General features: G+C 38.5%; 1 protein-coding gene across 2 annotated transcripts; it reads right to left on the reverse strand.

The window, feature by feature from the left end:
* Positions 1 to 6625: 6625 nt before the first annotated feature.
* Positions 6626 to 21995, reverse strand: scarb2a (scavenger receptor class B, member 2a). 2 transcript variants are annotated; one of them, XM_041998459.1, is made up of 14 exons: positions 21892 to 21995; positions 20992 to 21528; positions 17206 to 17363; positions 16893 to 17040; positions 16438 to 16632; positions 15672 to 15763; positions 14911 to 15030; positions 14386 to 14564; positions 12918 to 13036; positions 12514 to 12587; positions 12342 to 12393; positions 12100 to 12252; positions 11020 to 11067; positions 6626 to 10691 (listed from the first exon to the last, which is right to left on the reverse strand). In XM_041998459.1, the coding sequence occupies exons 2-14, from the start codon at positions 21112 to 21114 to the stop codon at positions 10560 to 10562; spliced, it is 1593 nt and encodes a 530-aa protein (XP_041854393.1). In that variant the 5' UTR covers positions 21115 to 21528; positions 21892 to 21995; the 3' UTR covers positions 6626 to 10559. The 2 variants fall into 2 exon arrangements, with proteins under 2 accessions (XP_041854393.1, XP_041854394.1); XM_041998460.1 differs by lacking the exon at positions 11020 to 11067.
* Positions 21996 to 27320: the final 5325 nt, after the last annotated feature.

The raw sequence follows: 27320 nt of genomic DNA on the forward strand, positions 1-27320 counted from the left end.
TATACAACAGTTTTTCCCCAACTGGGGACAGGCCAATAAAAAGGGGGCCCTGCAGAAAAAGCCACTACTGTACACTAATACATGCAACTAAATGTTGCTGGTGCCTAAAGCAATAGAACTAAAGTTTAATTTGCATTGATGATGGTTTTAATCAATGCCACTTGCCAATGATAAATAGAGGTTCTTTCTTGTCTCAGTATGGAGAGCTCTGAATTTTAATTATGTTTGTCAAAAAGATGTTGCTTTGAAGTTGGGAACAATTATTACTTTAGAGGATAGTTGCAGCAGTATGTGCATATTCTTATTTAAATAGTCATCAGAACAGGAGGAAGCAGCTACTTTACTCTGTAGAGAGACAGATAAAACTTTTACGTTGTTGAATATGATTTATCACAAAAACAGAGACATGAATCAGTGTGAATGTGAACTTTGTAGTTGGATTTTGCTTGTATGTCGAACATGTAAAACTCCTGGGGTGTACATTTGAGTCACATTATTCTGAGTAGCATTATTTTTGTGTCTATATTTTTAAATAGTGAAAACAAATGGAAATCTTCAGATTTTCTTTTTTTTTAAGCTTCCGAAATTTCCCATGTGTTTTTTCTCTGTTAGTTTTATAGTTATATACAACATGTGGTATTAACAAAAAACATGAGGATGTGCTTTTTATTCAAAGGAAAAAAAACAAAACAACTTATTTAATATTATGTTGAGAAGTTAAAGACAAGTCTGGTTCATAATGCCTTATTTTCTGTATTTAGGTTATGCAAATGTGCAAGAACATCATTTATTTAAACAGTTTAAATGTATTGTTCCTCTCAGGCTCACATGGCTTAATAAAAGCATAATTACTGAACAGGTAGCTGCTTTTCCTTTATGCATTGTTTTTCTTTCTTTAAATAATTTTAAGTGTTTAACTTTGCAAACGTTACAAAACAGCAAATAATGAATAATTTTTCCACCTATTTTCATTTAACTTTATACCGAACCTCTTATTTGCACCCAAATCAACTGCCTGATTTCTGTTAAGTGTCAGAAAGACTGGATGTGATGCAGAGATGAGAACAGCTGGGGCACAGCGGCACCCTGCAGGAGTCACCTTGTCTATAAAATGTCAGACAACGGACAAGCTGATATGGTAAGAGTGATGTCTTTAAAAAGAGGCTAAAAGTTCTAAAATATAAAGCAATTGTTTAATATTATTTCATAAATAGGGCACAAAGTCTCATTAAGCAGAAATATAATTAATATTAAGTAAACCTTTAAAGATGCCTGCATACATCAAACATTGATCTCATGTCATTTTGCGTAATTTTATTTGATCTACTTTGGTTTATTATATCAGGGTGTAGATCAGGTGTATGTTGACTCACAATATTAACCTTATTCAAGAAAATAAATATGCAATGCTACTCACCCTGAGCAGTCAAATGAGTTTTCAAACCCACCAGCAGGGGGCGCAACACAACATTTTCTTCAAATTTTCCACCATTGTTCACCATCTTTCCAGGAGAGATTAAATTAAAACCTTACCTTCTTTTTAACATTACAGACAGAAGAAATAATAGGATTAATTAGATTATAATTAATAAGAGATTATAACTGATTAGGGATGCTAAAACAAGTAGTGTTGGGATTCATATTCTCAACACTGGTCTTCAGTTTAAGTTGTTGACATGCTGGTAAAGGGTTTTTGGAGAGTGAAGATTTTTAAGATTTCTTTTAAAATGTGTTTAAATGGCTTTTGAATTACAGGTTATGCATTTGATTTAATAAAGTAAAAAAAAAAGTTTCTTGTGAAACATTGTAAAACAGCACTGACCACTATTAATTTAAAATAAAATAAAAAAATCTAATAAAATGGATATAAAAACAACCAAAAACTTGAAAGGTTGTGAAATGCTTAAGAGAGAGAAAACAAAAGGTGTTAAAGGTGAAATTTTTATGTCAACTGTTGTTTTATACAGCACAGCATTGATGCAAACTTGTAACCATGTATTTATTAATACTAAAGCCAAATCATGGTGTTTTAATCATTTAACCTAACCATAATATCTTACATAACCTTGTATTTTAGAGAATAAACAGCTGAAAAGTGAGAAGTCGTTGGGCAACATTTGCTTCGATGGAATTAGAATTGGATTCCTTTGCATGACAATCTCAAGTTTACCACCTTCAGACACCTCTTGTAATTCCTAACGTTTCTTTTTAACATTTATTACAGTTTTATGTAATGCAGAGTATGTTACATTCTGCAAAAAATGTTTATGAATTAATCTCACCTTTGCCACACTGAAGACAGGATGTTCAACATGTGTTGCATCTCAACCCCCAACACAAAAACTCACATACTGGTGACAAGTGGGACAAAGAAAAAGGCAATTCGAGCCAGGTTTCCACTGTATTGTTGACTGACAGCAGATGGTCCTAACAGTTGTGGAACTGCTTTAACTCTGTGCTAATGATCACATCCAAATGAAACATTCACTGTGAAATGGAGCGTGTGTGTGGAAGCAAAGCCCATGGCCACGCATGAATGACTTGGGTACTTTCAAGGTTCAAAATGTACTTTTGAGTAACACTAATGAAATTTAGAGATGAAACTATTCAATCAGATCATCAGAAACTGTGATTTATGATGTTTTCACTGCATTTTAATAAATATATTAATACTGAAACATTCTGACTTTATCACCTGATTCAGACAGAAGGCTTTTAAACTCAGTTAACACATAAAACATTTATCTTTGACATTTAAACCCTAATAAACTGCATTATAAAATAATAGTCCAGGTAGTCTCACACTCACTGGAACGTCTTAGGAACATAAGCAGTGATTGGGAATTTCATTCAAATATCTGCAACATTTTTATCAAAAGAGATTTTTTTTTATTTTATTTTTTCTTTATGTCACAGAAGCAATGAACAAAAAGTGTATGGTTCCCAGAAAGCATCCAGCTCCTCTGTTTGGTTAATATCTGCTGCAGCAATGGGAAAAAAACAGTTGTGAAAACTAAAAATGAGAAGCGATGTTACATCTTAAGTGAAAAAAATAGTGCACTCTAGGAGTTCTAAGTCCATGTTTGTTCCCCACACGGATGAGATTTTCTGTCAGTGGCTACGAGTTTAAAAGAGTCAGGAAATAACACCAGATCACAAGAGGTCACGCATGTGAGAATGTTTTTACTTGAAGCTTTAAAGAGTCAGGAGTTTAAAAGGCTTTCTTTTTAGAAGTATTTTGTTGTTTTATCCCGATGAAGAAGTTGATGAAGTCACAGACGTGTTGCTTAAAACCCTCTGGACACTGCATCTTTGCCAGAATACACAAATACAGTGCTGACGTCTGTAGAAATAAATAAGTATCTCAGAGGTATTACATAAAAATAGAATCAATAAACCTTTAAAAAGTGCAAATTGTGACAAATTCTTAAGCTCTTCACAACACAGACTTTCACTTTTGTATTAACCAACTTTATAAAGTTTTACAAGTCTTCTTATTCTCATTTACACACAAAGCAAACACTGAAGCTACCAAAAACAGAAGATAACAAAACACATATTTTTTATTTGCGGCCTAATAAAAGTTTTTTATGTTTTGTTTTTGTTAAATCAAAAAAGCAAAAAGCCTTATAATTCCATTTCATTCATTCATTTTTTGTACCGCTAGATTCAGTTCAGGGTTGCAGGGAAGCTGGAGCCCATCCCAACAAGCGAGGGGCACTTATAATTCCTTCCCACAAAATGCTAAACACGAACAATAATTAACTTTAATGAAACAAAACTCTGCTGAAGGTCATCTGAGATGTAAAGAAACCCATAAATATCTGACCCTTCATTTGAAGAGAAAAGGACATGCACACATACTGATGCCTGCTGACGATGTAACAATCACCTTGAGGGCAGAAATGTATATTGTGAGTTCCCAGAACTGCTCGAGGCTAGCAGGCTGAATAATAAAGACAAGGATGTTGCTGTATACACATGACATCTTTGGTACAGTTTGAGATGAGACAGCAATGTGCAACCTCCTCTACTCCCTGACAGCCTGTCTGAACTTGTTCAGTCTCTGTGATTGAAACCTAAAGCCATGGCCTTTTGATTCAGTAAGGCCTTGGTCTCTAATCTTTCAAGGGAGAGAAGAAAAAAAACCCACTACTAAACAAATCAGTGATGTAGAGCCTCTTACTGAATGCTTAGTCATGGCTGTACAATAATAATAATAATAAAAAAAAATAAAAAATAAAAAAAAGTCAGAAGCATGCCATCTGCAATATCTTTTTTTGGTGGAGCTGAATAGACTCCTAAAACAATGGTTTAATAAATAATTGTGTGCAGAGGATTTCTTTTTTATATTATAAAATGCAACTAACTTCCAATAAATAAATGTACTAAAGTAAAAAGTATGGTATGTGATACACACACACACCCTCTTGCGGATTTAAGTTTTGCATCATGACATGATTTAAAAATGCTCACTATACTCACCAGCCACCTTACTAGGTTCACTTAACTAATACCAGGTTGGACCTCTTTTGCCTTCAAAACTGCCCTAATTCTTGATGTCATAGATTCAACAAGGTGTTGAAAACACTCCTCCATAGCTACGTACATTTGCTGCACACTGGTCGACTGCACATCCATGATGAGAATCTCCCGTTCCACATCCCAAAGCTGCTCTACTGGATTGAGATCTGGCAACTGTGGAGGCCATTGGGGTACGGAGAACTCATTGTCATGTTCAAGAAACCAGTTTGGGATGATTTGAGCTTTGTGACATGGTGCATTATCCTGCTGGAAGTAGCCATCAGAAACTGGGTCACTGTGGTCATAAAAAGATGGGCAACAACACCCAGGTAGTTTTCTGTGGTGTAACAAGTATAAGTTAGTATAAGGGTCCGAAGTGTGGCAAGACAATATCTTCCAAACCATTAAATCACCAGCACCACCAGCCTGAACTATTGATGTGAGGCAGGATGGATCCATGCTTTCATGTTGTTTACGCCAATTTATGACTCTACCGTAAGAAACAGAGACTGGAGAAGTTTTGGTTAACCTGTGTAAACTGTGGCCTCACTTTCCTGTTCTTAGCAGATTGGACAGGAGAGGCACCTGTGTGGCCTTCTGCCACTCTAGCCCATCTGCTTCAAGGCAGGAAGTGTTGGGGATTCCCTGCATACCAAAGTATTTTAGAGTTGATTGTGGAGCCATTTACCCAACAGCTGAAACCTGACTGAATTTAAATCAAACAAAAGGACATTTATCCCAAACTCAACAGCAAATCTACAACAGAGTGACAGCAAAATGAAGAATCAAGGTCTTGCAATGGCCTAGATCTGATTAAGATGCTGTGGTGGGACCTTAAGAGAGAACTTTGCAGAAATGAATGTTGCAAACCTCAATGAACTGAAGCACTTTATCAAAGAAAAGTGGGGCAAAATTATGTAAAATACTAATAACGTCGCAAAGAAAGCATTTAATTTTAAGATCTACAAATAAGGAGGATTTTATGTGTCAGGAATTTTTAAAAACTTTTAGATTCAAGGAAGACACACTTTCTTTTTCACAACACTCAAGTATATGTTTGGGTAAGCACTTCATTTCAAAACTATAGCTGAACTGTACATCGAATGTTATATAAAGTGTTTTTCTGCACTGGGATGTGTCTGTTATTCATAGAAACTTAATGTCAGCAAATTACTGGATATTTTGTCTAAGTTAAGCTTGAGCGTTGGCAAAAACATGTAATGACTCATGACTTTTAGGGGCTGTTCACATGTGGTGTTAATATTTATCTGTGGTAATCTGATTTGGACACAAAGTGTCCTGGCATCCCTTCTCACATATGTCCTGCCTGCCTGACTGCATATGATCTGACCTCAGTTGCCTCCTTTGTGTGTGCAGTAGCCTGTGTCACACAGTCAACAGAACAAACATAACAAAAGCATGTCTACCTTGTTCCTATGAAATCACAAATCTATTCAGTAACTAAACTTTCATTCTTCAGAAATGAACATCTCAAATTTGTAAGTCACATTTGTAGAAGTATTTACAATTTCAATGACCCCAGTTTTGTAGAAAATGCAGCTAAAAGATAAAATAATTAATCAGTGATGTTGCTGAATTTATCAGTGGACCAGATTTCTGTAGCATCATTTCCACCAAGCCAGCAGCTGCTCATCTTTTATTTTAGTTTAAGTTATTTTGCATGTAGATATAATGGTTTTAAAATATTGCCAGCAGTGTCATGTTGACCAAGACCTCAATTGAGACCATAGCAGCTGTTGTGTCATGTCCTCTGGCTACAATAGCCAACTGTGCAGTAAGTAAATGCAGGGTCCTCCTTGGTCACATAAACACAGAATCAGCTGTAAAGGGCCTTGTTCGGGGTATATTAGTTTAAGGTGACTCTCAGGATTTTCGGCACTGATCTGGTGGTTTTGGAGCCTGTCTTGCCGCATCTTTGTTCACAGTCTGCAGATATTTACATTAAATATTTTCTGTGGATAACCTATCCTGTGATTTTGATGCAGCTTTTTGTACAATGAAAGTGGTCCAATCTCTAAAAGTGACATGAGTAATCTGATTAGTACAAAAACAATAAACAAAAGACAGCAGACAAATTGTGTGAACTTTGCACTTTTATTTTTCTGCAAATACACTAGAAATGTTTACAAAAGCACTGTAGAAACATCTGTGCAGTGTAAATTATCAAAACTAAAAATGGATATTACTTTTGAAATAATTTTGCACCTAACATGACAAAGGGGAGGGGGATTGTCATTTTCAGCAGCAAAACAAATTAGTATATCTCAAAGGAAATGACTGCTAGAATATTGAAATGGGGAGACGTAATGGTTACATTATAAAGAGCAAATTAAAGAAAACTCATTAACAAAGGGGATGGTATGGCACTACTGCTCATCCCTGAAGGAGGGCTTCATTCATCTAGATATGTTACACAGCATTATGCTTCACTCAGTCAAGATTATCAGCCTTCCAGTGAATCACTCCAGTTTAAACAGAAACAGTGTTTTTCTTTACAAAAACACAACTTCTCATATTAAAGGAAAAAAAAAAAAAAAAACAACAACTTACCACTCATAAAACATTCTTAGACTTTACAGCACTGTTCCCAGTGCCACAAACTGCCCCGTCTTTACACCTTTTGTTTCCATTTTCAGCATGAAACAAAAACTGAAATGATCAAAGAAATGAGCTTGTAATCAAGCTGAATATTACAAACTAATTTACACTACAGAAATAAGGAAATACTACAAGTGAAACTAACAGAACTTACATAACGCATAAAGAAAAAAGATTTAAATATTTTATGGCCCCTTAAAAACATCCACAATTTATTGTACACAACTGTATTGCTCTGTCTTAATACTGAGATCTTTACTGCTCAAAGAGCATTGATTACTTTTGTTTTGCACAGGGTAAAAAAAAAAAAAAGAAGCAATACCCATCGTTGTATCTTTTTTTTTTCTTGCCTTGATGTAAAAGGCACATACATACATACATGCATTCACACAACACTGTTGCAAATCTTTTACAGAAATGGTGGCATTGATTTTTTTTTCTTCTTTTTTCTAAAGGAAAGGTTGGCGGTGGATTTGTGGCACAGCTGTTATCACAGAGTAAACACAGTGCCCGGACAGCTCTGTGTGGGTTATCTTTGGTCAAGCAGGGACGAGCCAGTGGTTGAAGGACCGTACTTAAAAGGCCCGCGTAGTGGAGTGGAGTGATGGCTCAGGTGTGCGTGTTTGAACAAGGTCGCATTCACTCTGAATTAAGGTCTCAGGTTAAAGTCAAGGTATTCAGTAAGGTGAACAACTATGAACCACAAGTTTGCACAAGGTGGCGGTCTCATGCATGCAGGAGGAATACAAAGGCCTCTTGTGAGCCAATTTAACTTCCCAGGAAGAGGTCAACATAGATGTATTTGCTTTGTGGTTCAGAATTAAAAGTACATAGATAATGTGGTTCTATTTGTCCATTTAACTTGAGGATAGGGCAAAGAGATGGTTAGCTTAGCATCGCACAAACACTGAAAATGGAAGAATAGAAAAGGACTTCTTGCAACTGTTTGCTTTTTATACATAAGCCAGAACAGGACAATTGGACAGTGTTAGAATACCTCAGGTTCAAGCTTTGTGCTAAGCTAACTGGCTTTCTGCTACAGGAAAGAGCAGTATCTTAATTTTCCACCGCAAAGCAAACAATTGTACTTAATGAAAAAGACTCTCCACCACTGCTTCTTGACCCAGAATCAGACTTCCAACACCAGACTTAGATGGTGCAAAAGAGGCTGGCTCGACCATTTTGGGCGCCTCCAATGAATTGCCAAGTTTACTAGCCCTAACACAAAAAACCCTAATAATGATATGATCATGATCAACTACCAAGAGAGGAATAAGTGGTTCATCTTTACTAATATGTCTCTAGTGATAACTGTAACAACTAATTCTATTAATTGGCAGCAAGCTTTGGGCTTTGTATTTTGTGCTCAGGTGTTAAAAAGGTTGGCAACACAAAAAGCCTTCAAGACCTTAGACTTGAATAAAAACCCCTGTGGGTCAACCATAAAGTCAAGGACAGCACATCATAGTAAATACCCCATATACAAATGCAATTCCATAGGTTATGGCATTTTTTTTTTAGCAGCAATAACAAATACAAAAGTATGTCAAAAGAAGACACTCCATGTGCTGGAAAAGCAGGTAACACAGAGGCATTGATGTCTGTCGTCCATTTACAACAACATCCTTCACAAACAACACTAGCCAGGACAAACCATTGAAATGTATTTAACACATGGGCCACTTGCAATGAAATAACCAGGACAAAAACAAACAACAAAAAAAAAACAAACAAACAATCATTAACAACAGAGAAAATATAAACCAATGACAAAAACACTGGGCACAATTTCCAGGCAAAGTGCAGGGAATTTTTCCAGTTTGACAGTATTATGGCCTTAAATTCACTCCCCACTGGTGAGAGCACCTGTGGGTCTGATATGCGACCAGACAAATGTGTTGGACAAAAAAAAAAAAAACATAAGACAAAACAGTGATTCAAGTGCTGTGTGCTGAGTTTGCCTGAATGCCTACAGCTCCTTGGCAAACTGAATGACTGCACAGCGGTGAGTGGAGTAAGGACCTCCTACTCTTGGTGGTCACGGCACTTGACAGTGTCTTTGACAGGTCAGCTGTAAAAACACCAAGACCTGCTAAGTCTTGTGTGAGGACTGGCTTTAGCAATCCAAATTGTGCTTTCTGTAATAAGTAACAGTGTAGACAAGCAGGAGTGTCAACACTGAAGCAAAGTTAGTGTCCGTCAGCACACCTAGGACTGCCTGCTGGATTTGGTCAGAGGTATCTGAATAGTTCCCCTTTACGCAAGTACAAGAAAAGATTCCAGCTTATTTTAACAATGTTTGACAAAGAACACGCTGAACCACAATAAGGCAGAAAGCAGGTTCAAGTCTCCCTTGTAAGTTCTGTGAGTGTTTTTTTTTTTTCCTTTCTTTTTGTTTGAATGTGTGACAAAGCATAACGTTGCAACTTTTCTAACTAGATAACTAGCCATTACATTAAGTAGTTCTCTGAATATTTCCTTTAAACTAGTGTTTTGAAAAAGAAAATAAGAAAAGGGAAAAATGTGGGAAAAGATGAAATTCATTAGCATTTCAGGTTTTAATACTACACTGCGTTTGCATTAGGAAAGACAGTAGTCCATCAAAAACAAGACATTAGGGGTGTGAGTTAAGGATGCACACACACACTTTCATTAACTCATACTAGAAGTGCATCGTGTGTGTGGGTGCACTAATTTGTCTTAAAAAAGGCAAAAACATGTTTGGCTCAGTCTGTTTTTTCTTTTATCTTTTACAAAATATACCATGTTCAGTTTTGTTAGCAAACCCACTTAATTATCTGAGCCCAAAAGCTCAGATTTGTTTTAAAGATTTAAGATTCAGTCTTGAGGGGCTTTCTTTTTTTTTTTTTATCTAAAGGCTCAAAAGCTTCTCCTTACACAATACTGATGAAGAGAAGAGCGGAAAAATACGACTGTAACAACACCTGATGTTGTTCGTGCGAATGCTAGCACACTCTTTGAGCTTTATGAGCTGGCAGAGTCTGCTCAAAAGATCATGCATCCGTGTGCAACAGCAACATCTATGCTACCGTGTTCCCTCAGAAAAATTACAGAAGAGGCTGGTCCTGGCTGAGCCCACCCCTTAGTCCCTTCATGTTTATGACCAAACAGGATAGAAACGAGGATAAGGGTGTTGGGGGGTTGGTTGTTTTGCAGTACTGCAGGCAGTGAGGGCCATGCTCAGCAGGTAGAGTGGAGGAGGGTGGACAGTCAGAAGAAGGCTCATTGAGAGGAGCAATGTCTTTGTTGACTAAACAATCACCGTGGTTTTCTTCTTTTTTTTTTCTCTTTTTTTTGTCCCACTGCTTTACCCATCCTCCCCACCCATGGTAATGTAACAACCATGTGCTGCTCCCTCAGCCTGAGCTCCACACTTGGGGAGGGGGAATCCTCTATCAACACTTCTGTGCCTCCACTGGAGACATGGCAATGTAAGAGCCGTTCCTCATCGGCTGGTTGGCCGGCGTTTCCGACGGCTCGTCTGGTTTGTCGTTGACCTGAGTGTATGCTGTGTCATCTTTTGTCGTCTGAGCAGAAAGAGTCAGCAGGAGAAAAAGTTAGTACAAACCACAATCATGGCGAGATGTCCAAATATTATGTAAAACCACCACTAACAATAAAATGGGAGTAAATGTTTTGACTTGAAATGCTCACAGTAAAAACAACAAAAAACAGGATAACAGTTAACAGTATTTAAAAAAAAAAAACATGAAGCATTTTTAAAAACAAATTACACCACTGAGGCAAGAACTTAAAAGAACGTCATGTTGCATGAGGTCAATTAAAATGATAATTGAAGATGATGGATAATAAATTAAAAAGAGAATTGAAAACAAGGCAAAACTGAAGACTTACAGTAAAAGAATGAAAAGCTTCAGTAAAATCAATACGTTTTACTTCATTCTAAAACGGAAAAAAGGAAAAAAGGGGGGGTTACTGAAAATTAAAATTAGAACATGGTTAATACAACATTTCACATTGCAATTAAGCAGTCTTTAACATTCCAAGCTAAAGCCCTCAACTTAAATTCTCAGTGAGTTTATCAGGATATATCTGTAGCTAGAACTCATTAGCCTAGCTTAGCATACAGCCTGGAGCACATAGCTAGCTTGGCTCGGCTAGAGGATAATAAAATCCTAACAGAAGAAACCCAGCAGCTAAAAGATTTTATCTCTTGTATTTAATATGCAAAAAGACTGGATTGGATTTATTTTTCCCTTCAGAAAGAGCCAGACTATCTGTCTAAACATCCTTTAGCAGTAGCTGTAGATGTGTGGAAACAGTCTCCTATCATTTGTCTCAGATAAATGTGAATATCTTCCAAAATGTCACATCGTTCTTATAACATGTCCCTGTGCACTGCGCATAACCTGAACTAAAGTAATCTCTGAGTGGCGAGGCCACAGTTTAAACCCACAAATCCTGCACTGCTAGAGATAAGAGGGGAACATGTGCTGTACATCTTCATTGGGTTATTCTCGTTCAATAACCTGCAACTAAACTAAATCATATTTGTGCTGACTAAAGGGAAATAGACATTTCTACTTAAAGTCCAGGATGCATGAACTGTTAGAAAACATTCAAAAAAAAAAAATTTTTAAATAAAAAAAACACAAAAAGCATCATTTGATCCAAAATTACAATTGTAGAAAATAGCACATGCTGGCTTTGTTGCATAGGCGTCATGCAATTTGTTAGTTAAACTTGCCGCAGCGCAGTGGGGTTGATGCTGGAAACTGTTAAAACATGCAAAAACCCAAAAAAACTTTTAAAACTACTATTTACTGTGGCATTTACTACCACCTACCATCAGGCTAGGCCTCATTTATACCCATTTACACTGCGAGCTGATGTCAGTGGGCACACATCCTGTACGTAAGTAACTGCGTGAATTATTCCTACAGTTGAGTGCAGAACAGAAGCGTTTCTCCCTACCTTCTTCTGGCGGTTTCGGCAGAACAAGACCACGAGCACCAGCAGCAGGATGATGCCCATGCCCACGATGAGCAAGGGGAAGTTTGACACCAAAGTTACTATCAGGAGCAGTGTCCTCATCTGAGAGGCTGAGTCATCGTCAATAGTTGCTGTCTGTGGTGAAAGAAAGAAGTGTATTGATTGGTGGTAAAATCACAGTTACCGGCACAGCTTTGGATTATGGTCATAAAGAGAGGCCTCACCTCATTGACAAACATGATGGGGAAAATGGTCTCATTGATGAACTTAGTTTTCCTGCAGGGTGGAAAAGAGACGAGGAGGTCAGGGGGGAGGGGATCTGTCTCAACACACAGCTCAAATGTCCAGAGTGGAGCAACGACAAAGTGTGCCAGAGTTCAACAAACTTTAACTTACGGGAAGCCTGGGATTCTCTTCAGAATGACATTAAGCTGAGCCCTCTTGCAGGCACGAATGGGAACCCCTGCCGTCTGGAAGAGATTAGGAGGTTTTCTTTCCTGCTTTTTGTGATAATTCTCAAACGTAGCAAGAAAACTGCAGTCCCAAGCAATATATCACTTGCATTGGTCTTCAAATGAACATACACAATTGTTTTGTCCTTATGTGCGTATTTTACTTAAAAATTATAAAATGCAAGCTACGGAAGGCAAATGTTACAGAACCATCCATAACACACATACATAAAAAACAAAAACAAAAAAAAACAAAAACAACTACATAACATAATCAAAACAAAAGACCAACAGATCAGAGTTCAACACAGGTTCTAATCTGTGATGATATTAAATGGTTTGTCATACCGGCTGCAAGTCCAGGTAGGTCTCATGCTCTTCCTTGTTGGGGTTAAGCCCATCAATGGCGTTAATGTACACAGGGTCCGCTTGATAAAAGTGAGGGAAAGAAACCACAATGGGAGCACCTTGAAGGAAACATATCAGATAAATACACGTGAGATGTTTGAGTCCTAAGAAAACTGAGGAAAACACAATAAAGGTTGGAAAAAGATCAAAGAGATGTATGATAAGATGTGGTGCTATCTACTGACAAAAACCCTGACATAGTATCACATTAGCCGACAGTATCTCGGCAGGTGATGTTTGGAAAATGTAAGATGTCACGTTTTATTGAACATCAACATTGATAAACTTCCTCTATAAAGACAGGAAATGATTTTGCAACAGCTGATGATAATAAATTACTACATCACTTCTCCATGCTTCTAAACAAGGTGCTCGGCTAATCCAAAATAGGTAGCAGGAATCATCTGGTATTAGAATAAAACTCTCCTCATTAAAGAGTTTTCAGATTATTTGTGGATGGTAAACTCATTAGGCTACTCTACATGGCAGATTAAGCACACAAAATTCATTCTAAACAACATGTCCACCTACTTATAATATAGAATTCTGCAAAAATAACTTCAGGTTACAGCTGCTAGCAACTGATTAAACTCATAAGTATATTAAATGTCAGCAATTGCTGAAAAATTGACATTCAAACTCAGTAAAATAGTAAATTCTCAGGAATCAGAGAGGCAGGCATTTATGCATAAAAAACAACTATGTTATAAAGTTTTTTTGCACAATTTTGAATAAAATTTTGTGGCCTTTCCATTCAACCTTGACACCTAGTTTCAAAATGACACCACACTGCAGACATCAGAGCTTACTGATTGGCTGTCGGTAATGCACCACATAAAAATCCCACCAATCAGGTGAGTTTGCCTCATATGAATCACAGGAAGTGAATTTGACTGATACTCATGTTAAATCAAAGTGAGTCAAACCACGAAAACACTGTCAACCTAAAATATTAATACATAAAATGCATCCTTCCACTAAAATATACTACAAATAAATGATCAAAATAATTATTATAAAAAAGGGTTATGTTTGATATATTGACAAAACAACAAAGTCCAGGGTTGCAGTAGCATATCTTGGAATGACACTACAGCACCTTCATCAGTCAAAAAATGTGGAGATTGCCTTATCAAAGCAATTCCACTCCACTTAATGACCGCCAATAAAACGATTCAATAACCTTCACACACACTCAGCACAGTTAATCATTGAACCTTTGTTGAGTAAAATCTGGCAGGCTCAAACAGCAGGGATGTAAGATGCCAGTCAGGGGACAAGGTGGCAGACAGAACATTTTTGGGAGGTGACTGCAATGAGGGGGAACTGTGTCATGAGGCTGGTTCGTGATCAAAGGGAAGTTATGGGTAACTGGGTCAGAGAAAGGGGGACAGGGAAGCGCATTTACCTTCTCGACAAACGCTGACTTTGAGCAACCCGGTGCCGAGACATTCTCCTGCTGGCACACAAAAACCAGCATTGGTGGGATTGTCTTTAGGGCTCATGAGAACATCACTGGGGGGTGCAAAGCGGTAAGCCTGGATCCCTTTCACCTCAACATCCTCCACGTAAGCTAGGTGAATAGACCTAATAAGAGAGAGAGAAAGCACATTACATTGTAAGAATTCAAAAAAAAGGAAGGAAGGAAATATCAGTTCTCTCATTTGTAAATCCTAACAAAATCAGGACTAAAATTAAAAAGCATCCCGCAAAGAGGGATCATTTCCTGTAAACCGATTCTCGGGGCCCTCTTTGCTATGCACAGTACAAATTCTTTCCTTGTGTTCATTGCCAGCCTTATCATAAGTTCTAATAACTTATTTCCTAATCAGGGTTTGTGAGCACTTGAAACTGTCATTTCCCACCATAAAACCCTCATTGGACGTTCTGGTCTTGCCCTCTCTGGATGCTTTGTAAACAAACACATACATACCTGCAGAGATCTGCAGCAAAGATATACAGCAGCTCATTCCTGTTTATCAGCGGGTGAAAGACGGCGCCGTCTGTTCCGTTAATCATGTTGCTCTGTTCGGAGGACCACCACGACATTTTCCTATTGATACAAATGGAAGCAGAGGGTGTTAGTGTTAAAAGAGGCTGATACTAACTTTTGATGAAACACCGGTTTGAGTTGCAGGAGACATTGAAAAAACAAACTTATGTTTTATTAACTACAATAATGCAGCTTAAGCTAAACATTCACACAAAGCAAACACTGCACAAGATCAAACATACTTAAAAATTTTTATTTTTTCCTCAATTTCCTCACTTCACAACCCCTGATGCATCTGGTGACTTGTGGAGAGAACTAAAACTGCAGGTTTAGAATCACTAGGCTAAATTATTTAACTTTATATCAAAAGTATATTAGTTGTAACAATTAAATTGGACATACTTTTTTATCAGTAGTAATGAACTAATTTCTCATTGATCTGAATTCTACCCACATTCAAAGTGCAATTTGAGTAACTGGATATCCAAACACTTATTTTGCAATCTTGCTTTAACTAAAGCCAGAGGGCAAAGGACAATGGACTCTCGTATGCAGGTTAAGTAAACCTGAAAGTCATGATTGGAGGGCAGTGGGAGAATTGTGATGACCTAAGTGTTTCCTATTGTACAGGAAGGTGAGAAAAAGAGGTTGAAAACAGCTCTTTTCATACACACTATGCATTGCTGGACACAAGCCTTTACCTCAGGCCATTCCACGTGTCGATCTTGCCATAATCCAAGTAGTTCTGTTCCCCAGTGTGGAACACAAACTCTCCTTCATGGGTGCCATTTTTCTGCAGGAAAACAAGATGAGGCACGAGGTTCAGACAAAGTTGCTGTGACCGACAACTGTCCAGGAAATGGTGGAAATACTGATTGTGAGAATCGTGACAAAAACAGCTTTGTATTTGTTCTAACATGCCATTTAGTGTTAACGCAGAGGACATTTCTCATCAATTTATAGTGGAGACATTTACATTTTTAAGGCTAAAGGCTACAATGAATTTTACTGTCAACGAAGCTACCAATCACTTAAGAATAATGGATTTGTAACTGTATATAAAACTTAAAATAATGACAAAAGCCCAATCCGCACCATTTTCTTGCACAGTTTAATGCTTTTGAATTCATTTTGATCAACCAAAAGCATCAAGAAAGAAGCAACTCAGTTACAGAGAATACTGAAACAAACAGTCACATTTTTGTTCATCAGCTGATCAATTAATGACCCAACCGGCATCACGTAGCTCTTTCTGTCACCGCTTGCAAAAGTTGCTAACACTGCTGCATTTACAGGAAGCATAAACATCCTCCATCAGCATTTGGTCAATCTCACTTCTCTTATGGCGTTACAGCAAATCTCCTTGAGTAATTTTGGTAACCACTAACAACCAACAAATGTTGGTTTTTGTACAGTGAAGGAAAGGCAAAACATGGCAACAGCAATCCAGTCTCAAAGCAAGCTTACCTTCCACATCAGCCCAAAATATTCGTCCACCTCAGGCTTCATGGTGTGGATCTTTGAGAGAAGGGGGTCTTTGAAACCCCACAGAACTTCGTGAACAGTGCGCGTCATGAACACCTCAATGCCCAGGCCGCCCATGTACATGGACACAACAGCCCGCAGGAAGAAGGAGTAAGAGTTCAACTCGTTCATCACCGCCTGAGCAACAGAGAGAGAGAGAGAGAGAGAGAGAGAAAAGGGATGATCAGGGTCAAATAGTGAAAAAATTCCCATCAAATCTTTGGAAAGATTCTGGGTCATCCAAAGGGGTGATGTTTGCTAAGTTTATTTGTTTGAGACATGAAGCTGTCACAACATCACAAAAAGAGACAATGGGTGTGGATGTAGAATAATATTGAGGAAGTAAAAAGACATTTGCTATTTTCTATGAACTATGCTGTACAGTGACATTGTCTCACCACAAAAGGGATGTTGACAGTCCTGATGATATCAACCTCGGGGTTACCAGCGGACTTCTCAGGCACAAAGACAAATGATTTGGGGTTCAGGGCGTAAACCTTGGTGCCATTTTCCAGGAAAGTTACATTTTCTCGTGGCCTGTATTCTCTGGTGTGGACAGAATGTTTTCCAGTTAGTTCAGAAGTCTTGTCTTTTTTTATTACAACAGAATAATACCAGTTTTCCTTAAACACAGCTTTAACAGACACGTCTAAAATCGGCAAACACTTCCCTTCTTTGTCCATCACCCTATTTCAGAGACAATATATGTACCTGTAAGTATATGGGCCTATCTGTTTAACTGACGCCTTCCCGCCTGCCAAGAACTCCTCTGGATTGGTCACATTGAAGAAGTAATACTCCATGTAAACAGGTGGTGGTGGATTTTTCCATGACTCAAAAACTTGGCTCTTCTCCGTCAAAGTAATTTCCTGCCGAGCAAAGAAGAAAATGTCACATTAAGCTTCATAACAACATCTCACACAGTGTTATGAATCCATGTTTTTTTTTTGGGGGGGGGGGACTTCAAAGCTTTTCGTTATTCTAAAAGAGTGACATCTGCAAGTCGGCATGGCACATTTCAGCCAAAGCTGGTGCCAGGCCAAGACCTTAAAACCCTGGAGGGAAGCAGAGAAAAATTCCTTCAAAGCTGCAGTTAGTGTAAGCAAAAAAAAACTGCACACAGTCTGACTTCAGCAAGCCTGGGCAAGAGCTACCAGTCAGCCCACACAACTCAGCAGCATGTTGCAATGATGGAATAAAATACCTGTTTGGTGCATTAGAATAAGTGCAGCGAGTCGGTTATGTTTTGTTCTCTAAAACCAAACCAAAAGCAACCACATGATTTAAAAGTGATTTTGCAGATGTTTTGTCTGTGATCACAGGGAGGAAACATGCCCGAAAATTAAAGCCAGCAGTTAGATCTTGTTCAACATAAGCCTGGCTGCCACATGTTGAAACATGAGAAACTATAATGCTTAACTCCATCACTCAGCCATTAAAGACGTGTATGTTCATCGACTAAAAAATGTGTCTACGGAACGAGAAAGTAGGCTTTATTTTTACTTAGGCAAAGGGAAATGTCCCACTTCCTCTTCTGCCTTCTTGAAGTCATACATTGTCTTCTGTCACAGGCACTTAGCACTGACAAACTATAGCTAAAGGTGTGGCTGGAGCTTCCTGTTTAGAGAATTGGTTTCCGAGCTTTATTTTCCTACCTCTCTTTAGCTCTTTTACATGAGTTCATTAGATGTGAGAAACCTGACAAAATATGTAACCATTGGTTTAAAAAGGGGCGATATAGTTGACTAAACAGGAGGAAAAGAAGATTGACATCAGTTGAGGGAAACACAGGTAAAGAAGGTCAATTTGGGAGTAATTTGAGCATTTGTTTTTATTAAAATGTAGCCCCTATTTGGAATCAAAATATATAACTACAACCAGTAATTTCTTTCATTAGTTAAATTATGTACTGTGAAAAAAGTGTTAGTACAGAGAGTTATGTCTTGTTTTCTCCTGACAAGCCAACACCCAAGAATGTTCATTTCACGTGCAGATAAAGCAGAAAAGCATCAAGTTATCAAAGTATTGTGATTACTTAATCATTTAATTAACTAATTTCTGCAGCTCTCTGGGGCTTAACTAAAGAACCTTTATGCAAAAGATTTTCTTTTGCAGAGTTTTTCCTTTTTTTAATGTCTAAATGACATTGAAAATGACTGAATAATCAGTGTGGCATCACAGCTACGCCATGGTTTCTCCAGAATCAAGAGGAAAACTCACTTAAAGAGAAGCTGGAGGTATTTAAGAAGTGAGATTCTCTCGAGCCTTGAGGAATTTGCTTTTTAATTAAAAACTGAATTGAGACCAGAGAACGCAGAAAGAGGGTATGACCATCAGCCAAATGACCCAATTTCTTCCTTTATTTTTCTTTTATGCCATGGACATTCTGTCACTTTAAAAAGAGGCTTGTGTCTCGACTGCGGCATCTCAAAGTGACTGCACGCTGTGGAAATCCTTGTGTTCGCCAACCTTGAAAAGAGACCTTTATCAAACTTATGGACATCATTTATCTAAGAAAAACCTTGATCAATCATACACAAAGTGTCAAAGTAATGTGTTTAACAGACAGAATGAGGGAGTGAATTTAACTATCTTTAGACAAAGAGTAAGAAGATTCCGCTTTTACTAACTAAAGCAAAAAAAAGAGAAAATTCTTGATAATTTATTTCAAGGCCTCATTTAATGAAGGTATAGAACTTTCAAGTAAAACAAATTTGCTCAATAACCTTTTTATGCTTCAGTGAAAAGCCTCCTATTCCAAACACACCTGCAAGGAGTGGCATGAGTAGGTGTTTCTTCTTTTTTTTTTCCCTTTTCAGTTTTGTCATTTAAGCCAAACGGCTTAGGATTAACCATGGCTGGAACAGCAAGGTATTACGAGACTGCTCACAGGCAAAAAAAATCATGCCCCTGAGGCAAAGAAATCTGTCAAATTCCTCACATGACTTTTGTGTTACTTCCTTCTACACGGGGAATGCATCGTGGAGGAAGCTTAGGCTTGTCCGAAGCAACTGGGCTACGCCGTTATTACAGAGAGCCGCATTCTGCATCAGATTATTTAGAATTTTGGAGTCCGTTCAACATGCCTGAGCCAGCCTAATTCAATGGGAGGGCTGTGGCAAAACAGGATTATCTATGCTGTCATTTCATGTAATCTCTAGCTGCATCAGAGTCAGATCCCCTGTTGATGAACTTTTACTAACTCTCTTAATTTGGGACCCCTGGGACGCTGCTGTGATTCCAAATGAGAAAAAAAAGGAGACTCAGACCTAAATTTAACCCCACGGTGTCAAGTGAGGTAGCTGTTAGTGAGCTTACAACCTTCCACCATGTGTCCTCCCGAGCTGCTCCTGTGTTTTTCCCTTAACAACTTTGACAGTGAGCGGAAACAAAATGTTTTAGATCAGCGATAATGAGCTGCTCAGAGATTCCAATACAGGGAAACACGTCTGCTACTCCATTAAACCTCAGATTCCTGAACTTTAATAACAAGCAGGCATTTAGGCTTCAGAAGGAAAGGGAGCATTTTTAGGGCATAACCTACTGAAACATTGTGTCTGTGTTGAGTTATTGAAAGATTCCTTGATTAGATTGGGGCATATTTGGCAGTTTGAATGCTTGGTTTTCAAAAAGATGGATGACTCCCACACTATGGACATCCTGCAAAGGATCCATCACCAAGCAGGACTCCAGACTTGCCTGCCCACTCACCCGTACTCCCTTCCCCCACCCCTGCTCACCTCCCTCCCCTACCAAGATTTCTACTACTACTACTACCACTAGTTACCCTGTTCTGAATGGCAAACCATAAAATAGGCAGTGCACGAAGCCTGTATCCACAGAAATGTGTCACCAGGTCAAGTGTAGAGTACTGGGCAGGTTTTCAAAATGGCACAGCATCAGCCGGAAGGATTTAATGCATATCTTTCTTTTTCCACAGTGAATAAAATGTGAATCCTGTGGAGATTGCCCGCATCAAAATAAACAAGCAGATCAGTTCAATTGTGTTAAAAAGGGCATTTGAGAGAAAAACACCATAAAACAAGGTAAGGTCATCTGAGAGAGCCGCACAATCCTACATTCCCCCTCAGTGTGGGAACTGCAGGGGGTTTCTACCAGCAAGGAAGCATTAGTGGTGTCATATTTAAAACAAACATAAGAATTCGTCATCTGTCTTGAACAAAAAAGCTGCAGAGCTCGTGTACGGGATTTCCACGCCACACAACCCTGGATCATGCGGATTCCTGGAGGGGATCGCACTGGAAATGCACATTGCAGCAATACATATGTTTCACCTAACGCACATAGCTAAATTACGATTAGATCATTTACTCGTGCATACGGGATGATCTTGTGACACTGCGTGTATCGCCACCTGATTGCGCAATGATTGGTCATTGCAGATTAAGCACTTTAACGTTTAAACCCCCTCAAGTGTGCAAGTCGAGAAGCATGAACTCAGGGAAATAACATTTTTTTGTGGTTGACGTGGCCTACCTTTTTTAACCGGCTGTGGATCATTGTTTGGAAGACTTGAGCCACGACCAGGGCGATCCCCAAAATCAGGAGGTGAGCGCTGACGATGCCGGTGGCGTAAATGGCACAGGATCTCCGAGTCATGATGCCGGGTGGGTAGCACTGGCTTCACAAACGAACAAAAAAGACTTCACCGAAGTCGATAATAACTTTTTAAAAATGCTGAACTAAATAAAAAAAAGCGAGGCTGGGGATCGTAGGACCTCGGATCCGCGGTCTCCAAAGCAGCTGCTGAGGTTTAAACTTCACTCTTCACCGGTCTGGTGTGGTTTCTCCCGGTGAGGCAGAGAATATAAAACGTTGGCACTTTATAACAAGCTGAAAAAACAATCTAACCTTTAACCAGGCGTGTAAAGAGAACACTGAGCTGCTCGGAGGCGGAGGTGAAATGAAACAGCGGCTCTCAGCACATCGGGACGTTGAAGAAGAGCAGTCCACCTCCTCCCCTTCCTCTTCGCATAATGAACCCGGTCAGGCGAAAAGCGTCGTTTTGGGAGGCTGCATGGGTAGTGGGTGTGCATAGAGAAAAAAAAAGGACAGTGTTCGTGAAATTCCTTACATCGTTTGTGTCACCATTTAAATCGTTCATAGAACAAATAGACTATATAACTCTTTTTTTTTCCTCACAATTTGAACATTTACATGCATTTTTATATGGCCTCGGGAGAAGTTAAACGATTCTGACAAGCCATTTTGTGGTTGTATTATTATTATTATTATTATTATTATTTAACTGTTGGTGTATATAAGCTTACAATGTAACACTGCTGCCAGTCTTATGAATGAATACGCGGCAACGTGCATGACCACATGGTCGCGCCTTTTGCATCATCACACCTGGGGGCTTTTCAATGAGCTTACCGGTAGTATGTCAGCACACATATAAAGGGCTTTTAAAAAATATATATCACGTTTACATTAAACCGAGTCCACTTATGTCATTACACGCACAGAAAATGAGCAGACAGTGGGGCTCTGCTACTTTTATACTGAAACCGCTATCTCGCCATACTATGACTCCTTAAATAGGCGGCGCGCGCACATGAATAATATACCATTTAAGCGACCAACGATCGTTGACGCGAGTCCTTTGTCCGACTAGCAAGCGCTCTCATTGGCTGTCGCTCTCACGGACCACCGTCTTGAGACCACCCTCTCCGCTAGCTGATTGGCTCGAGGGTGGCGAGTGCGATGTTGAATTTCATCGACTGATTTCAGGGCGGGGCTGTTTTAAAGGGGGAACCGGATGATGTGTTCTCTCCGCTGTCACAAACTGGGTGTTAAGGGGTTTTTGTGGAGCCACACAAGGAGTTTTAGAGAAGAAACTGAAAGAATATCGGCGACTTATGGCCTGCATAACGGTCGTAATCAGCCAAGCGTTCGTCAAATATTAACAAACATATGTTAACAAGGAGCAGAAATATTTTTTTGTAGAAGAAAATGCAATGTTGTGAACACAGTTGTGTTAATAGCATTAAGAAAATGTTTCAGGGTGTTACACATGCAAAATCGAAAAGTATAATCTTTTAAATGTAAATTAAAACAAAAGTGAAGCAGAAAATAAACCCATATCAGTAAATATTTGCATTTAATTAGATAATTCCATTTACTGAAAGAATGTGCAGATATTTATGCTGTGGGCCTACTTCCAATGTGCAATAGTTAATTTCACTGTAAAGGACATTTTTAAAGTAGATTTAGCCGTATGGATACTCTTGTGATTTCTGTTTTCTTTACAGCTTATTTTCCTGCTGTGTCAAGTCATAATTTCAATACAGTATGAGACATTATTGGATAAATACATGTTTTCTTACAAGGCCACCAACTGTAGTGTGGTTCAACTATACTTTTTGCAGGCTATGATCACTCCAATCTATATGAAATTAATTTTAGAGCCCATTGTTTAAAAATTGTAACTTTGACTTATATTCATGCTTCTATGCTTCACTCATATAGCTCTTTAAACAGGATGTTGGAACAAAATTTTAGTATAAGACATGACACTGCATTTTCTGTCAGTTGCGTCATCTAACTGGAATGACTTCAGACACAAGATTGTTCACTTAGTCACAATTTCCTCTATCAATATCATCAAGTTTTCTTCTCTAAACTTCAGTAAACTAGTGGTAAATCTTGAGTTTGGTCATGCTTAAAGGAGAAATTAATGTAAGCACAGATTTGGATTAATTCTTTTGGCCCCATGTCCACAATGGAAATATTAGGCTCTATTTACACATAGCAAAGACATTTTTCTGACTGACAAATCAGAGGAAATATAACTTTGTTCAATATTTTTCTGTTTCTAAGGTGCACATTCTTATGACAGCAGGTAGTACAGGAATATTTTAGTTAAAAAAAATATAAATATGTGGCGCAAATATAACCTGGAGAATAGGCTGCTCATTAGTCCACTTACCTACAGATAAAGTCAAACAGTGCACCTCCCAATCTAACTGGGATCAATTTACACAAGTTTAATAGGGCTACACGTCAGTTAGGAGACAATTGGTGTAATCCAAGACTACTCAGTTCGGTCCTGTGAGGGCTGCAGGTTTCATGTGTCCCTGCTCCAACATGCTTGACTCATATTGAATGGATCCAACAGCCTATGACGCTTTGCGCAATGACTGAGTCAGGTGTGTTGGAGCAGGGAAACACTGAAAACCTGCAGGACTGCGGCCCTTCTAGGATCAAATTGAGTAGCCCTGTTCTATACCATTTACAGATTTAGCTCAGCTTGTAATGTGTTATTTTAGAGCAGGCATGTCAAACTGGTCCAGCAAAGGGCCGTGTGGCTGCAGGTTTTTGTTCCAGCCAGCCAAGAGCACACAGTTTGACCAATCAGCTGTCTGAAGACTGAGATCAGTTGATTGAATCAGTCAAATCTGGTGTGCTGCTGCTTGGTTGGAACAAAAACCTGCAGCCACACGGCCCTTTGCTGGACCAGTTTGACATATGTGTTTTAGAGTATGTGCATGTGCAGTTTTATTGGATAATTTTGTGTTTTTCCAGCACTCTTTTCACCTGTTTGAGGACTGATGTTTTGACAGTTGTGGGGATATTATCATACCTCCCTACACCACTCAAGGAAATTAGACCACACTACACTCACAGAGTCCTAATAAAACAACTATGGATAAGTAAAATTAAACTTGAATTTGTATTTTTATATACTTACTGCTGCAAAGAATCAATAAAGATTTCATACGAAGATTTCCGTAGATGAATTTGCTAAATAATTTAAAATGCAAAACAAATACACAAGCCTATTGTGTTGCTCCTGTGTTTGTAAGGCACCTTAAACATGTGTGTGCTCAGAGCTGTCTTCTCATTGTTTCTGTATGTGCAGCAGACATATGAAAAATGAAACAAAGTGGTTTTATATTGATAATTAAACTTGCACAAGATTCTTTGGAAGAGTCTGACTTGAAAACAAAATAATTTGTTGTTGCTACTAGTGGAGTACTTGCTGCTGAAGCCAGTTTGAGAGATTAACTCAACCACCACCTGGTGCAGTTTAATACCCATTGTAGTTAAAGCATTATCTTACTTTCTAAATATAATCTTTTCATTACAAAGCAAACCTCATGATAGTTCTGCTCAAATTTAGTTAAAATGCACTGAAGCTCTAAAGTTAGAAAGGTCAAAGGTGACATTTCCCTGGGATTCTGAGGCATTGAAAGTATTTAACAGATGTAAAACTGAAACAGGACACTGGGAGCTATGAGCTACAACCATGCTTGTTTACAGGCAACACCAGCTGCTTATCTCAAGAGCAGACTTTTACCCAGAATTCCTATGGACGTGATGCCAGCACAGATACCTGATGAGACACCAAGGCTCAAACACTCATTCACAGATTCATTCAGATGGTTGCAGCTCTTTTCTGCAATGAATCTCAGTCATCCGCATGAAAGCCACCTTATGTCATCAGTGATCTTCTTCTCATTCATTGGGAGTTAAGCTGATGTCCATTCTGCCATAATGGACGCACTGAGAGGTGAACAAGGTCATGCTCAGTCTTACATAATCCACTCATAAATAAAGTAGGACAAAAGACTACAGGTTTTGCTTAGGAAGTGATATACATCATATCATTTGATGTTGCGGACTGGAAGGAACTGACTGGGCTGGACTCTCACCATTAATGTAATTGAGTGTTACCTCATTGTGGCTGGCCTTATGGCAGTCCCAGAGGATGGGGGCTGCAGGAGGGGGGCAGCATCTGTTCAAACAAGAGGGGTAAAAAAATGCTAAAGAAAATCATCAGGGGGGAAGGATAACAGTCAAGTAATGCAGCAACATTGTTCTTGCCAAAAGAAAAGAGGGTGGGAGGGTGAAAAGGGGTAAAACAGTTCAACCTTTGTAATGGTCTCTTTTTATGTTTGGTCAGCAGAGCGACACTGATGTCTTTCTCTTTTTTCTTTTTTTTTAATTCAGCTGAAGACACCAAACTTTGAAGCTTACAGCAAGTTATTTGATTACTTGTGAACATTTTTTTCCCCCGAGAAGAAAATGTCTGTGTGCCCGTCATGAAAGGAGTTTGTGATGGGAATAGGAAGCATATACACATCCCACAACAAGGAGACTTTTATCTAAAGGGTAAATGATTTTTGGATAAGTTCTTTCAAACTGGCCACTATTGTCCCCACAAAACATTAATTGTGTCCTGTTTGTGTTGTGTTTGGTTTGAACTTTGGAGATATAACTCAACAAGAAGCAGATTTTATCCGGACAGAGATGCCTATTCACAAGTTTGGAAATGAAAGTGAATGACTGTTTCATTCATTCTGCACAGTCACCTTTTCTAAGTCATCTGGGCTTAACTGCAGATTGTTCTCAAGAGTCAACGTCCTCACACACAGTCATTATAAGCTGGACTCACATGGCAAAGAGAACTGCTGAGGAGTAAATCCTGTTTGATATTTGATGGGTGGATTCACTGTAAGCACTGTGGAAGCTAATTGTAAACATCTGCCCGAACAGATTCTAGATAACACACATGGTATGCAAATATTTATTCAAGCTTTTTAAAATGAACATATCTTTCCTATTGAATTCTGCTATATTGAATTACTTGTAGCAACTGTACAAATAACACAGCCCAGCCCAGGCTTCCAACCTTCATGTATCAACAAGACAACGAAGATGAACTAGCATGTCTGAACCAAGACAGCTTCTAAAAATTTAAATCTAACAACATCAAAATAGATGTAATAATTTGCAATGGCTGACCAGGTACAATTAAAATCTCAAATAAATATGCAGATATCTGTGGGAAACTAAAAATACCTTTCCACCGAAAGCATTATATATATTTCAAGTTTGACTTTATTTTGGTAAACAGTGTGCAAAAAAACCAATGACTAGCACACAAACATGGATACAGATATCAGTCAAGCTATCCAGGTATTCTGGATACCTGGACAACAAAAAGATATCAGTTGTTGTTATAAGAGCTTCCAACCTTGTGGACAAGCACAATATTAAATGAATAAATAAATAAAAACAAGCAGTGATTACATATTTATATCACCCCCATCCCTCCATCCTCTTAATGTGGACGTTGACTTGGTTTGGAGAAATGTAAAACCTTTTCAAGATACTACCTTTATCGGGAAAATCGGGGAATTACCATCGATATAATCAGTCTTCAGTCTCTGAGACCATGTCTGTTAAAAATTTAATCTCAATCTATCCAGTAATATTTTAGTCCAACCTCAGCGTGACGTGAGTCATGAAGGCCAAATAGGACAATTCACTGTGAAGTGTTCAGGCAAACATCTTATTGATTATTTTCAAGGATGACATTCTTTGTGCTACACTCTTTTGGTTTAATGTACTAATATGGCAGCATTTATGAAAGTCTTATCCTGACCTTGGAAACAGCGAAAGATAAAATGTTTGCTCATAGTCACATTTTATCTTTGTCACAGCAGATGGTGTTTAGTCGAGACTGAAACCCCAAAATACAAAATGTAGTACAAGTCTAAATCTCCAATTATAATACTGAATATATTACAAATGAAAACTAAGCATATCAACAGCAGTGATTTTCTTTGACAGAAACAGTCTGTAAGATAAAGAAATGTGAAAACCAAACAAAGCCTCCATCAGTCCTATTCCAATCTTCTGTCCTTATCTTCAGCTCCCTCCTTAAATATACTCAACAGAAACTACATTAACTCTTTCTGTCCATGTATGGCTGGCATGGTAAGCTTCATCCTCCACGCTGAAGGCCCGCACCACGGTGGAGCCTGGTACCAAACACTGAGTCACAGAATTTGTGA

This window comes from Melanotaenia boesemani, chromosome 11 (assembly GCF_017639745.1).
Source record: "Melanotaenia boesemani isolate fMelBoe1 chromosome 11, fMelBoe1.pri, whole genome shotgun sequence".
NCBI classification, from domain to species: Eukaryota; Metazoa; Chordata; class Actinopteri; order Atheriniformes; family Melanotaeniidae; genus Melanotaenia; species Melanotaenia boesemani.

Excerpts from the sequence above, each read along its gene's own strand:
- scarb2a (XM_041998459.1), bottom strand. The coding sequence starts at position 21,114 with ATGACTCGGAGATCCTGTGCCATTTACGCCACCGGCATCGTCAGCGCT. Across the intron at positions 17,364-20,991 it reads TCCACAGCCGGTTAAAAAAG|GAAATTACTTTGACGGAGAA; the intron begins GTAGGCCACGTC and ends TTTGCTCGGCAG. Across the intron at positions 14,565-14,910 it reads TTTGCTGCAGATCTCTGCAG|GTCTATTCACCTAGCTTACG; the intron begins GTATGTATGTGT and ends CTCTCTTATTAG.